We start from the raw sequence: 14,785 nt of genomic DNA, 5'->3' as shown, positions 1-14,785 counted from the left end.
CCGCAGCCTGGTTCACGCCTTCCTCTGCCGGGCGTGTGTGCCCTTTCTGTGGCCAGGCCGTTGTGGGCCGTACTTCATAAGCTTGCAGTAATGGAAGGCTCTGGTGTGTGGCCAACTCATTTTGACTAAAATTTTAATATTTTGCTGCTGGTAGTCAATTAAGTAGGCAGTGAAACAGCCTCGGTGAATTCAGATGCAGTCTGGTGACAGGAGCCTTTGGAGGAAGCCCTCCCTCGCCCCAACCCTGGAGGCAGCTGGGCCTTGTTGTCTGGCATTAGGGAAATCGTCCTGTCCCATCATTCTGGGGACAGCAGGGATTGGTTGAGTTCCAAATGCGCTGGTACAGAATGAAGCACTCGTGCCTTCCCCGCCCCGGCCTGCACTTCCTCCTCTCCTTCCCTAGTGTTTCCGTAAGGTGGCGGTAGCCACTGCACTGGTGGGTGAGAGAAGTCATTCCCTGAGTCACGGGAGTCCCGCCGTTCTCGCCCTCCGAAGATGGTGAAGGAGGGTGGTAGGGGAGAAGGTGCGTCCGCCCTTTTGTGCTGTGTCCGCGTCCCGCATCAGCATGTCTCCACTCCCATGAGGCTGACAGAGCAGAGTCGGAGCTCCTGACCTCGGTGCTGCCTGTGGGTCCTTTACACCAGGAAGGCCACTGGAGGTCCTTTGTTTGATGGCATCTGTGGCGCTGGGATGGGGCCCAGGGCCTCACGTGTGGGCAGATGCTTCACCCGAGCTGCCCCCTGCCCCGCTTTCTGCCTGGCAGTGACAGGAAGCCTTGGCCCCAGGGAGCGTATTTACGCTATGACTAGACCAGCACTTCAGTCAGGATTGCATTAGCAGTGGATTTCTATTGTGAGCTTCTAGAATAAACCTGATTTAGCCATTTTATTTCCTTGATCAGCATTATATTCAGCCCAGTTAAACCATTTTTTGAGGGGTTTTTTTCCCTTTTGTTTATTTTCATAAAAATTAGTTATTTTATATTTGGTTAAATTATTTTTTATCACAATTCATTCTTCTCTATTTTAACTTCGTAAAGAAAACTTGATCACTCCTGTTGGTCAACTTATGTCATCATGAGATATTTTTTCTTTTGATGACCTTTATAATTTTCCTATTTTGCCCTAATTGATCTGTTTTATTTGGCATTGTGTCCAGCTTTTGACTGTGTCCAGTTTCTCCCAGTGACCCAGTCCCAGTGTCCTCTGCCTCAGACTTTGAGCTTCTCACAGCTTCCAGCCTCTGGGATCCGTGGCCTCCAGGCTGAGCCAGTGTAGTGGGGCCTGCCTGCCCCGTTTCCCGGAGGGGACCATGGTGGAGGCTTTGGAGGTCCCTTTCCAGCCTTGATATCTAGCAAAGGTGCCACCTCCTGAGGCCCAGGGCGTGTGCCAGTGCAGAGCAAGGGCAGCTCCCCTTGAACCTCAGGTGAGGGGAGAGGGGAGCGCTGTCTGTGGCCTATGCCACCCCCGCGGTGTCCAGCGTGGCAGCAGGTTGCCTGGGGCAGGGGAGCAAGGCAGTAACTATGGTGAAGAGCAGCAGTTGGTGTTGATCTCGGGCTCCCCTGAGCAGTGGAACCCTGATGGACGTCTCAGCTCCTGGAAGGGCACGCGGTGTCCCTTACCCACTCTGTGGGCACCGTACCTGGACAGCAGCACTGAGGTGCATGTGGTTCCTCCTGACCAAGTCGCTCGCCGCACTGCCTCTGAGGAGTCCTTGCCACAGGAGCAACAGCAGAGGCTGGAAGCTTCCCAGGCAAGGACTTCGGGTTTCAGGGACTGGAGCGGAGGCAGAACAGGGAGGTGTCTGCTGGCTCCTCCTCCACCCTCCCGGGGCCCTTGTCATCGCAGGGGCCGTGCTGGTGGGGGTCCTCTAGGGCAGCCTCTCCTGCCCAGACGCACGCAAAGTCGAATCTTCCTCAGCCTTACGAACCGGTCATCACCTCGTGACCCAGAGGGACCTTCCCAGAGTGCCCTGCTTTTTCCTGTTTTATGGAAAAGCACCAGGCTTTTGAGCACGTTGTAGAAAAAAAAGGGATTTGGTGATTCTTACCAAACTCACACGAAGCTTTGCAGTTAATGAAGGTGAGGAGCCGCGCGACCCTGCTGTGAGGGTCGCGCACGGAAGCAGGCCTGAGGCCTGGAGGCGTCACCCCTCCACGGCCACCGTGCCTCCCCGTGCCACCCCTGCGGTGTCCAGCGGTGCTGCCTGGGACAGCCGACAGTGGGGCCCCACGTAGGCACAGGGCATCCAGAGTCCTCGGCGTTGTCCTCAGCAGCTGCTCCCGCTCCCACAGACAGCTCACAGCACGTTCCTTGGCCCAAGGCCAGGAGCATCGGCCAGCTGCTGCTCAGATGGGCACTTGCAAGTAGCAGCAGCCATGTTGGACGGCGCCTGCTGCACGAGGCCTGTTCCCAGCAGCCCTGGGCTGCGCCTCCACCTGTGTGCACGGTCTCTGCAGGAGGCCCTGCCGCTCCAGCTGACAGCGGGCCGTGGAGGAGCAGCATGCATGTGGCATGGCTATTTTCCCCTTGAGTTTACAGGTGAGGCTGGGGACCTGTCCTCCCCAGCACCACGTGCAGTTGGAGGCACAGCGAGGGTGCCCAGTGGACCCCCAGTGACTGGTGTTCAGCAGGAAGTCACCGTTTGGGAGCCAGCCTGTGAACTGGGTCCTTCCTTAGCACCTGTGGCACGGGTGAGCAGGGGAACAAGTGCCAGCTTGTGCCCTGCTCCCCGCCACCTCCTGCTCATTCATTTTTTAAACCGCTGGGTTCGAACACACTGGTCTGGGAGGTTTGGTTTACTCCAGGCTGTGTCCTTACCCTGGGGTCTTACGCAGGCCAAGTGTCAGCCCCTCCCCACTGTACCCACCTAGCTCCTCAGCATCTCTCGAGCTCTACCTCGTCTTCTAGAAAGTCTAACTGAATAACCGCATGAAGTCCCCCTTCTGTTCTCTTAACAGTACTCTCTTGTCAAAATCTTAATAAGTCATACTCGGAATTCACCCAGGGATTGCACACTCTGGACGGGTCAGTCGTGTGAGGAAACAAGACTGGTGCGGACTGAGGAGAGAACATGCCACCAGCAGGGGCGATTCTCACTCTGCCCCAACAGAGAGCAGGCCCACGAGAACATCCATATTCAAAGGGAAGCCCCAAACCTGGGGTTTTTAAGTGAAGCTGCCACTACCACGTAAATGCTAGCCAGTCTATTTCTGGAACAATGGCCATGGGTGAAATGCATCAGTGGCCCCTAATGTGTGGGCTGTGGGCAAACACCTTTCCCACCAAACTCCAGGCTCCAGAGGAACAGTGTCTGCTCACCAGTGTCAGAATCAAATGAATGAAAACAGCCCCTCCCATTGAACACCAGTCTCAGAATATTCTGCAAGGAGTGGCTTCCCTCTGTCACTCCCTCTCACTAGAAATCCTTCCCTGGCCCCCAGTTTCTTGAAGTTGGCTACCCTGTGAGCCTTGTTATCCCCACCCCAAGGCATCACAATGGCCAGGGCTGCCCCAGCTCAGCCCCTCTGTGACATCACCAGCAGCCGACACTAGGTCCCCAGTCTCCCAGTCGCCAGGGTAGACAGACCCACCATGAGCAGCTTCCTCCACCACCTCTGCTCACCATGCGGACGCTGAGATGGTTCCTGTTCTTGCCTCTGTGCCTCTCCTGCGGCTACGCCTTTATGTTCTCTTCTTTGAGAGACAAAGCCAAAGAACCCCAGGGGAAGGTGCCTTGCGGAGGGCACTTCCGAATTAGACAGAATCTACCAGAGCACACCCAAGGCTGGCTTGGGAGCAAATGGCTCTGGCTTATTTTTGTTGTTTTGCTGTATGTAATACTGAAGTTTCGAGGAGATAGTGAGAAGAATAAGGTAAGAACGGCTCCATGATTCAGTCTCAGAAACAGCGGACAGAAACAGGCCTCATAGTCGGTAGAGTCAGCATGGCTAAGTATCTAGAACTTGAACAGGGAGTCTAGGAAATTTGGCAGATTTGCTTCCTGACATTCCTAGTGAAGACAGTCCCCAGAGCCACAGAGATTGGGACAGAATAGTTGATGACCTATTTAATGGCTCACGATTTTTCCTGTGAATTTTTTCAAGTTAAGGATAGATTCAAGAAAATTATGGTGTTTTTCAGGTAAAAATTATTCACAGAACCAGACTCACTTTCTCCCCAATTTTTAAAATTTTGCCATGTTCAATTTATTACAAATTTCTAAACTCAATGGAAATGTTATTTCAAATAAATGAAATAGAAGCCTGTACTAAAGGTATAAAGGTGTCAAATAGTGACCTCTGGTCCCCGACAACTCTTGGGCGGAAGGGCAGTGGGAGAGAAACCTCCTGGACACTCCAGCTCTTCAGGGTGCTCTCTCCAGGCTCTCCAAAGCTGGAGCCAGATTATTCCCATACAGAGCCAGATGAGGAACCATTTCAGCTTTGGGGGCCTTACAGTCTGTGTAACTACTCAATTTAGCCACAGATAATATGCAAAAGAATGAGCACAGCTGTGTTTCAATAAAACTTTATTTATAAAAACAGGTGGTGGGCCAGAGGTGGCCAGTTTGCCACAGCCTAGACTAGAGCAGTACTAGGACCTGTTCTCTTAGACAAGCCCAACTGCCATGGAACTGTCAAAACCAACAAAATCAATGGAATCATTCCCCCCAAATATCTCTCTTAACAGGAGCAGACTTCTACTGGCCTTCGAGGCTGCCAGTTTCGCTCTCCAATAAAGAAACATCAAAATACTTCCCCCAGCAAAGACTATGCATTCCATACCTTAACCCAACTGGAGATGGACCTTGTGAAGTTTGTGTCCAAGGTGCGGAATCTCAAAGTCACCATGGCAACTGGTGGTAATATCAAGCTGCAAAGCTCAGAGATGCCTGCAGATCCACACAACAATATCACAATATATGAGATATGGGGAGAGGAAGAGTCTGAATGAATGGATTTGTGTGTCAAAATAGGAGAGAAAATAATCAAGTGTTGACAGACAGTATCCAAACCAATTAAACTATTCTGAAGAAAGATTCCTGCATGTAAGATCTTTATTTTTCTCTTTCCTTTTTTCTTTTTCTTTTAAGTAGAAAGAAAAATGGGATGCAGCCCCCAGTAGCCATAGCAGTTTAGTTTTGGCCTTCCCACTCCTCTGGAGCTATGGGGGGGCGGGCTGAGAGCATCCCAGGTGGCGCACAGTGGGGCCACAAGCTGCAGGGATCTGGAGGAAGGTGCTGATGCCATTTTCTTGGAAATTCTTGTCTCTGTACTGTTAGTGCAAAACAGAGAACCGATTGGTAATTTATAACATTGCAAAGAACAGCTTTGATTCAGTCTGGAGGGAGGCCTTTCAGAATCATTTGCTTCTCTTTCCAAAAATGTCCTTTGGTTTATTCCATCTCACAGATTCCAGTTATTGTCTTTTTTCCTATGAAACTAACAATTACATGTGTCTATAGTTGGATTAAGAAAATGGAGAAAAGGCCAGGCAAGGTGGCACACGCCTGTCATCCCAGCTACTTGGGAGGCTGAGGAAGGAGGATCACAAGTTTGAGGCTAGCCTCAGCAACTTAACAACACCCTGGTTCAAAAACTAAAAAGAACTGGGGGCATAACTCAGTGGCAAAGCACCCCTGGGTTCAATCCCTTGCAACAACAACAAAAGGAAACAGTTTGTATTTTTATGTCTTGGGACACAGATGAACCAACCAGGGATTCCCAAATTAGTTGGTATGATCCTTAAAATGATGGTATCTTGGCATGTTGGTGTGGCTAACTCTCTACTTGCCTAGTCTTCCTAGCCATCCTCATCTAGGCTGCCAACCTGATGGGTTCGTCCCCAGGCCTGTGCCAGCCTGCAGAGGGTCAGCTGGGTGTCACCAGAACCCCTTTCTGGCTTCAGTCCACCCTGTGTGCTTGACAGGGAGACCCTGCGTCTCTACCCACCTCCTTCCCTTCACAGAAGCTGGTTGGCTGGCAAGATCCGTCCTGCAGGGCCATCCCTCCCTCCGCAGGGGTCAGACCTTGGGTGAAGCTGCCTGTCTTCCTCTCAAAAAGGTCAGGCCGCCTGAGAGGGGTCCTTTCCTGCTCCGTCTCTGGTCTCGCTCTCAGCTTTCAGGACGGGAGAAAGGGGAGGAGCCCAGGTCCTCTTTTGCCTTCTGTATTCTGTTTCCCAGCAAACAGGAGAATGTGAACTACTTCACAGTACAAGTGAAGGAATCCAGAAAGGGTTAAAAAGGGGGAGGGTGCTCATCTGTGGTCTCCATATGGGGCAGGTTTAGGTTGTCTCCATATAACCCCTGGACACTTAAGACCCTCAGACCAAATCCAGTCCGCAGCCTGTATTTACATGGCCCGGAAGCTAATAATGGTCTTTATATTTGTAAGTGTTTGAAAAACACCAAAAGATGAAAATATTTCATGACATGAAATTCACAGTTCGATGTCCATGAATTTCTGCTGGGACACAGCCACACCCAGGAAGTACATACCGTCTGTGGATGCTTGTGCGCCACCGCGGCAGCGTTGAATTGCTTCAGCAAGACCTGATATGAAGTATCAGCTGATACTTGAGCAAAACCACGAGCTGAAAGAATCTACTGACTGCTCCTTTACAGGCTAAGTGTGTCAGCCCTTAATGGATGCTGAGGTGACCCAGCCATACACACCTTGAGAAAGCCTTCCTCTACAGCCAGCGCTGCGGACGTGACGGCATGGTGCAGCCTCTGGCCAGGTGCCAGCACCATACTCTTGGACTTCCAGGCTGGCTCCGGGACCCGAGCTAGAGCTTTCACTGTGGGTCGGCGCCCTGCTGCAGGGTTGGGCGCACACACACCACGACACTCCTTGGAGCTGCCCATGGACCCTGCCGTGGCAGAACCAGACCTGGTCGTGAAATGAAATGGCAAAATCATTATGGGAAGAGTCCAGTGCCTGGGAAAGGTCAGTCCCGCTGCCCTCTCAGCCTTTCCGGGGAGCCTCCTTAACCGTGGCCCCACCTTCGGGATGGTCGGTGACTGCTTAGGAGTCTGACTACTCCCTCCTGAGATGGAACAGACCCGTTTCTTCTCGTCTGTTCTGTGAGCAGCTCTATGTTAGAGACCCTGCACAGGCCCTCAGCCCCTAGATAAGAAATTTTTTTAAAAAAGAGGAAAAATCTGCAATGATAGGATAGGTCTAAGATGACGTCAAATGACCTGTAAATATGGTGAGGAACTGTGGATCCAGGCTCAGAATTTGGAGTTTCTGTTTTCCTCTGGGCCCGCAGGCCTAAAGTCCTCCTCCTCTCCAGTGCTGCTTCCCGATCAGTCTGCGTCCTGCAACACCCGAGTTCTTGCCCTCATCCCGCTACTGGGTGTGACACACCTCAGGACACTTGGGTCACTTCCAGGTCCTGGATCTTCCACTGGAAGTGACACTTGGGTCACTTCCAGCCCTGAGTAGGGCTGCTGTGGAGAGTGCGTGGGTTTTGTGTGGACGTGGGTTTTGTTTCTCCGGGGCAAACACAGCCAGTGGGCTGTGTTGTGTGGCAGGTATGTTTCACCCACAGTAACTTTTAAAACCCTTGAATTAGTGGTCAGCGTTTGACAATGAGGTGTCATATTATGTTGTAGCATCTTCCCAGGAGGAAGATGGCCAGCAAACTGCTAAGTCTATAATATACAAATATACAAATAATATGCAAATAACTGCAGAATAAGGTACATCGCGTCTGCCTCTAAATCCTCTGTGGGGCTTAGGCAGGTTCAGATCCTCCCTGCTGAGACCAGGCTCCCCCGGCTGCCCCAGGCCAAGCTCATTTTGGCCCCAGGGCCTTTGCGCTGGCCTCCACTTTGCATTTTCCCTCCAGGTATCACATTGCTGGTCCCTTGCTTGCAGGCTGGTCTGTGCTAGGTGGCCATCCGCTACCCCAGGGAGGCCTCCCCTGAACACCCTCTCTCGTCACATCAGCCTGCCTATAGCATCTGTCACTCTGTGACTTCATTAGCTGGCACTGGGGATGCAAGCAGGGCCTCGGGCAAGCTAGGCAAGCGCTGTACCCTGGAGCTACACCCTGGGCCTGTTGTCCTGCTTCTTGTCCGTCCCTTTTCCCACAGGCAGGGACTGTGATGCGATTTATAACAAGAAAAGGGTCTTTGTCTTTGTCCCTCCTCACTAGCAGGCAACTCCTGCCTGATACCCAGGGAGCCTCCAAAGTGACAGGGGAGGCTCCTGGATGCCTCAGGGGGACTGTGGCCACACTCTGAGAGGCCTGGGGCTCAGTCCTACCCTCGACCTCCAGGAGGGCAGAGGCACGAGGGCGGGTGGTCCTCATTGTCACGCACGCTCACTCTGTAACCCCAAAGGTGCTGATGCTGCGCTCTCCTGGGCCTGCTCAGTTCTACACTCCCCTCCCGGCCGCCTCCTGGTTGGTTGAGTGCCTGAGGTCATGTCACCCATCACCTTGACGCCAGGAGGCATAGATTTAGAGAAAGGCCACGCCGAGCCTCCCGTTTCCCTCGCTCCTGTGCTGTCCCCTTGTCCTCTGCACCCCTTCCCGGCCAGCGCCTGTGGGTGACCCGCCTCTGCTTCCTCTCCCTGGATCCCTTTCCACGACCTGGCGTTTTCGCCCCCTCCTCCTGGAAGGGTGGCACTCCGTGGACACTCCTGGTTCCCTGACCCCGGGACTCCGGAAGCCACTTGGCGCCGGCTCGCGGGCGGGGCCTTCCCCACTCGCCGCTGGCCAGCGCTGCACCCTGCCGCTGGACCGCACTCTCAGGTGGACACAGGTGGCCTCCCGCAGCCTGCCGAGGCAGCAGTGGCGGTGACCTCGTGCGTGCGTCTTGCTGTGGCTGAAGGGGCGTCTGCAGGGCCGGCCCCGGAAGGGAGGTCCCGGTGCACACCCAGTGTCCCTTCCGAAGGCTCGCGTCCCGCCTGGGGCACTGGCCAAGCAGCTGGACCAGCGCACGCGGGGCTGCCCTCCACCGCGGGGTGGCGGTCGCGCAGCTCGCAGCTCCAGGAGGCCACCGGGCGGCAGACGAGGCCCAACACGGTTCGCTCCGGCCTGCGCGGCCTGCATGCCAAGGGCGGCGGTGGCGGGCAAGCCGAGCTGGCCCGTGAACCAGGCGCTCGTCAGAGCGTCTGCCCGACGCCTTTGCTAGTTCTGGGCACCGGGTGAGGAGGGGAGGGAGCGGGAGCTGGGCACAGCTCAGAGGAGGGGCACGGCCGCCTGGCAGGTGACAGGCCCTTCCAAGCCCAGTGCCCCATGCGGGAGTCCCACCTGCAGGAAAGAGGGCAGAGGGGGAGAGGGAGGGAGAGGGAGGGAGGGAGGGGGAGGGAGAGGGAGGGAGAGAAAGGAAGGGAAAGGGAGGGAGAGCAAGGGGAGGGGAGGGAGGGGAGGGAGGGAGAGAGAGGCAGGGAGAGGGAGGGAGAAGGAGGGGAGGGGAGGGAGGGAGGGAGAGAGGGAGGGGGAGGGAAGGGAGGGAGGGAGATGCCATATAAAAATGCGTAAGTCAAACGGGGACCCATGCGGTGCAGAAAGGTAGTAGGGAGCCGGTGTGGGGGTGTGTGGTGGGTGTGGCATGTCCAGCGTATGTGTGGCTTGCCATGCTTGGTTTAAAATCAGTGTGACCAGGGAGGGACTGACTGGGAGTAGCCAGGAGGCCACCAGGCCAGACTTCTGCAGAAGAGCTTGGAGCAGGAGGACAGGAAGTGCAAAGGCCCTGAGGCAAGAACAGCCCAGCAGAGGAGGAGTTCGGTGTAAATGGCCAAGGCCACTCGCACGCCTGCAGTTCACCCTTTCACCTAGTACCTGACCCCCATCTTGAGACCCTGATCTCTCTGTTCCAGGGGCTCTCACTGGTGGGGGTGTGGGTGGGCAGCAGGAGGCGTGTGCTCAATGCTGTTGGGATAAGCCGACAGTTCTGAAATGGACCACGACGTCCACAGGCACTGTCCATGGGAAAGGAGGCACCATGCAGGGAGCCTGGGCGGCCTCCACCTTGCCATCCCTGACCTACCTCACTGCACATGGTAAGACTCCGTCAGTATGTGAGAACCGAGTGGAGTCGGCCTTGGTTGGCTGGGCAGAGCGTCCCTGCTGGTCCTCCACGAACCCCCGTGCCCGGCGCCACGTCTTACAGGACCGCTTGAGCCGGGAGTGAGCAAAGCCTGTGACGCTGGCCTTGTCTTCCCGCGGGGGTTTGCGAGCAGCAGAGGTGGAAGCGAAGAGCCCAACCTTGTTCGGAGAGCCAGCAGACTCTTCCACTTTGAAAACCTGGCAAAGGAGATCAGATGAAGACGGGCAGTGGCCGGAGGGCGCGGGACCTCGACCCTGCGGAGGTTTCATTCTCTAGATTGTCACAGGACCCGGTGGAACGCGGGGACTTGCCCAGGGGACGTGACATGAGAAGCGGAGGAGCTGGAAAGGGAGGCTATGGGGAGTCCGCTGCAGCTGCAGGGTGCTGGGCCGAACTCCAGCCGCTTCCCCTGCAGCGGCCCCACCCCTTCCTTGAGCCCCTTCCTCTGCACGACCCCTGGACCCTCTGCTCACCCTCTGGGGGCTGAGGTCTCGGCCCAAGCTCATGCCCAGCACTCCCGGGACACAGCCCGGCCTTCCATGGCAACAGGGACTCAGCTTGGACACCTTGCAGGTTGAGGCCAGCAGGGAAAGACTCCCAGAGTCGCTGAGCTCCAGCAGGTCGGGAGGCTGCTCAGGGTCTCCCCAGTGTGCGGGCACACTTCCGGGGCTTCAGTGCCTTGCTTGGACCAGTGCAGTCCGCAGCCAAAGCACTCACTTCATATTCCAGGAACCCCTCTACCATGGCACAGTGGTTAATTTGAATTGTCAACTTGGTTGTATTGAGAGATGTCAATGATTAAGAGGCTCTGGGTGTGTCAGTGAGGGCGTGTCCAGGAATGACTGGCATGTGGGATAGCCAACTGAAGTGGAGCCCCTCCCTAAGCATGGGCGGCACCGCCCAATAGGAAGGAATAAAAGCTGGAAGAACAAGGAAGCAGATGCAGAGCAAGCTGGCTCTTCTTGAACGGGTTCTTGATGGTTGCTTTGATCATCTGAGGATATTGGACTGTCGCTTCTTCACTCTTCTAAAGTGGACTCTGCCAGTGATCCTCCAGGTAGTTTCCAGAAGCCTTGGTCTTGGACTACGGTGGCACTGTTGATCCCTCTTGTTCTGGGGCTTCCGCCTCTTGGACTGCACAGCTGCTGGGTCCTCCAGCTCTCCAGCTGCAGACGGTCATTGTGGACTATCCAGCATCTGGTCGTATAAGCCAATCTAATAAAACCCCTTTTTATAATCATACTTCCTGTGGATTCTGTTCCTCTAGAGAACCCTGACTAATACACATGGATTCATCTATTCTTCATTCTGTTGTTTCTCCCTTCATTGTTCAAGAAATTCTTAAAGCCAGGCACAGTGACACTTGCCAGTAGTCCCAGTTACTCAGGATACTGAGGCAGAAGTTCAAGGCCAGCCTTGGTAGCATAGTCAGACTCCACCTCAAACAGAACTATTGAGTGGGCCTCCCTGTGTGAGCACAGCAGTGAGTGCTGAGGTCACCAGGATGGCAGGGGCAGCATGGACCCTGGGCCCCCCAGGACCCCCAGGCCTTGGGGAGGGCTGTCTGGAGCAAGGAGGCAGGGGTGGAGCCCTACACCCTGGGTAGGTGCCGCCATTCTGGAAGAGGGTGCAGAGGGTCCTCAAATAGTTAAAAACAGAATTGTCACTTGATCCAGCAATCCTGCTTCTGGGTGTACATCCAAAAACTGGCAGCAGCATGGTCCCAAAGAGCGATTTGCCCTCCCTGCAGATGGAGCACCACAGCCAAGAGGAGGAAGGGGCCAGATGCCCATCAGGGCTACGTGAGCAAGGAGCTGTGACACAGGCACAGTGGGGTCTTATTCAGCCTTAAGAAGGAGGAAATCCTGTCCCATGCTGCCACATGGATGGACCCTGGGGACACTGTGCTCAGTGTGGAGGCCAGTCACCCAGGGACAGACGCTGCACGACTGGCTGAGGAGGATCAGAGGCAGTGCCATGGAGCCCCCTGGAGCCTGGGCTGGGAAGGGGCGGCTGTGCACCAGGGGCCAGCTGAGCCTGGTAGATGGGCAATGATGGACGTCTGCTAGCGCTACCCAACTGCGTGGCTGAAAATGGCGGAGACGTTAAGTTTGATGTTATTTTTTTTTTTTTTACCATGAGTTTCGAAAAATCAAATGGGCTTCTTGTGCCCACTGAACTCACACCTAGTGGGGTTGGGCTTGGGAGGCCAGGCAGGACAGGGCGACCCTGGGGTTCCACGCCCAGCACCACAAAAAAAGAGAAAGGAGAAGAAGAGAAAAGAAGGGTGGGCGGCCCAGTAGAGGCCAGGGGCACCAGGCGGCGGGGAGGCCAGGAAGGCTGGTCCAGCTCAGCCCTGGCAGATGGGCTCAGGAATGCCACCACCTCACAGAGAACTCTGGGAAATCTCGCTTCCTGGAAGATAAGGCTATAAATCAATAAGCAATCAGTGAGTCAGGAGTTGGACTGTCCAAGACATGCCTGGGACCCTCCCGCTGGGCCGCTCCACAGTCTCGTCCCACCAGCCCCACCCTGTGCAAGACACCTCCCTGCTCCCAGCCCAGGCCCGAGCTCCGTGACCCCCACCCTGACTCCACACTCCAGAGACCTGAGCCTGTACGGTGCCTGCCACTCCACGCCCTGCAGCTGTGTCCCACACACAGCGATGGCTCAGCCGCCCATCTCTTGGTGGGCTTTCGGTGAAAGAAAGGCCACCATTAAGTACCACTTGTACAATTATTTACCTAATATTTTCCTTATATCAACTTATCAATGAAAAAAAGCAGGTAAATTTGCTTTAAAAGACAATTTGATGTCACTATTATATTTAGAAAATCAGATTCAATGTTAAAAATAAATCTGTGGCCACTAAACTTTTTTTTTTTTTTTTTTTTTTTTGCGGTGTTGGGGATTGAACCCAGGGCCTTGTGCTTGCAAGGCAAGCACTCTACCAACTGAGCTATCTCCCCAGCCTGCCACTAAACTTCTTTGAAGTTTGTGTCTCACTTGTGCATTAAAAGTAGGGGGTTAGAAGAATGTGTGGGCAGAGGGAGGGAGGCAGGGAGAGGTCACAGCAACCCTCAGCAGGGACGATCGGCCCACGGCCCGGGGGGTAGGTAACTCAGGCATCCTCAGGTCTTCTTTGGGATGTCGCCTCTGCCAACACCCATCAGCTCCTGATGGGTTTGTATTAGGTCCCCTCTGCACCAACCAGGACTGTGGGCAGCAAGTTTCAGAAATTTAACACAAATTGACATCACATAAGGAGAAACTGGTGGTAGCATGTCTCCGCGACTGGTGAATTCAGGGGGTGAAACCCAGGTCGTCTCTGTCTCTGCCCAACCATCCCTCATGAGCCAGCAGTGTCCTGTTAACCGACGAACCTCGCCTCTGGCACCACTTGGGCTGGGAGCATGGACGAGGGCGTTCTCTTCAATAACTATTTCTTTTGAGGTGATTTTTCTGGACAAGTTTTCTCTCTCTTTTAAAACCAACTTGAGTGATTTCAAATTTTCACCCAGATTTTCAAATGTGTGTGAAATACCCTGTGCTCATTGTGGCTTTGTTTGTCACGGCCAAAGATCCGAGCAACCTGCCTGTCCCTCAGCTGGGAGGCTAGATAAGTGGTAAACCAGGGAGCCGCAGCACAGAATTCGCTGGAGCTGCTTAAGAAAAACGAGGAAGGAGAAAAAGAAGAGGAAAGAAAAAGAACAAAGAGTTCTTTGCATTTTAATAGGGGCTACACTCAAAGATACGTGATTAATTGAAGGAGCCGAGTGTGGGTTAGTGTGCTACACTTGTGTACGCGAAAGACAGCGGCTGGGGTGTAGTTCAGGGCTGAAGGGGAAAACAGATACCAGGTATTCCTCTAGGTCCACCTGCATGTGACGTCCTGGGAAACAGAACAGTGAGTGGCTGACTTTGGGGCCAGAGCTTGGTGACAGACTTGATTTTGAAGCACACGTTGTGTTACGTCTTGCACTCTGAAGTTACATGTCCATCCGCAGGTTTCTTTCTTGAAAATATATACATAGAGTCACAAATAGATAAGTAAACCCACCAGGCTCCCCTTCCTGCGTTCTGAGGAAGGCACCACCAGGAGGGTCCCTGTCTGAACCTGGGTGCGCTCACGTCAGCTAAGGGGGCTGCAGTGTCACCTAGGGGTAAGGTCTCACTGGACCGCCACTGTGTGCCCTCCTTCATGGACCAGCCGCCACGTGACTGTACAGTAAAGATTCCAAGTGAAAAACAGGACAAAAGCCCAGTGGCCTTGCCCTGGAACTCACTGCCCAATTCCTGCCCAGGGACTTGGATGAACCAGGCTTCACTCTCTCAGCCCCCACGCTGGGGCCCAGGCTGCTGGGGTCCCGCTAGGGAAGCTTCGCCTGGTTGGCAAACGTGCCAGAGCTTGCAGAGGGGGCCACCAGCACCGCCACCTCTCCTGAGGGTGCCTGTGCCTCCCCATCAAGCCCCCCCGGGACAGCAGCAGAGGTGACTGCCCCTGAGGGCAGAGGCCATCTCCCTGAGTCTGCTCTTCGCTTTTTTTTCCCCCCCATGGGTTTGACAGAGGTGGACTCAGTACTATTTGGCTAAACAAGTGGATAGAGTTCTCACCACGTGCCCTGGGGTGGCGACCCGGCCAGCCGCCGTCCCAGCGCCCTCGTGTCTGGTCACTTGAGCCTCCTGGGCATCTCTGGGAGATGAACTTTCTTTTCTTTCC

At 54.5% G+C, this 14,785-nt stretch overlaps 1 protein-coding gene across 1 annotated transcript; it reads left to right on the top strand.

Moving 5' to 3' along the window:
* The first annotated feature begins 165 nt into the window (after window positions 1–165).
* On the top strand, window positions 166–4,976 carry Fam209a (family with sequence similarity 209 member A). Its single transcript, XM_047541906.1, has 2 exons — window positions 166–3,874; window positions 4,692–4,976. Exons 1-2 carry the CDS (start codon window positions 3,626–3,628, stop codon window positions 4,953–4,955), a joined length of 513 nt encoding a protein of 170 aa, XP_047397862.1. The 5' UTR covers window positions 166–3,625; the 3' UTR covers window positions 4,956–4,976.
* Window positions 4,977–14,785: the final 9,809 nt, after the last annotated feature.

Source organism: Sciurus carolinensis, chromosome 2 (genome assembly GCF_902686445.1).
Source record: "Sciurus carolinensis chromosome 2, mSciCar1.2, whole genome shotgun sequence".
Classification (NCBI taxonomy): Eukaryota; Metazoa; Chordata; class Mammalia; order Rodentia; family Sciuridae; genus Sciurus; species Sciurus carolinensis.
This window is presented reverse-complemented; position numbering and strand designations above follow the sequence as displayed.

Coding starts and splice junctions, on each gene's coding strand:
- Fam209a (XM_047541906.1), top strand. CDS start 3,626: ATGCGGACGCTGAGATGGTTCCTGTTCTTGCCTCTGTGCCTCTCCTGC. Junction 3,875..4,691: donor GAGATAGTGAGAAGAATAAG/GTAAGAACGGCT, acceptor CTCTCTTAACAG/GAGCAGACTTCTACTGGCCT.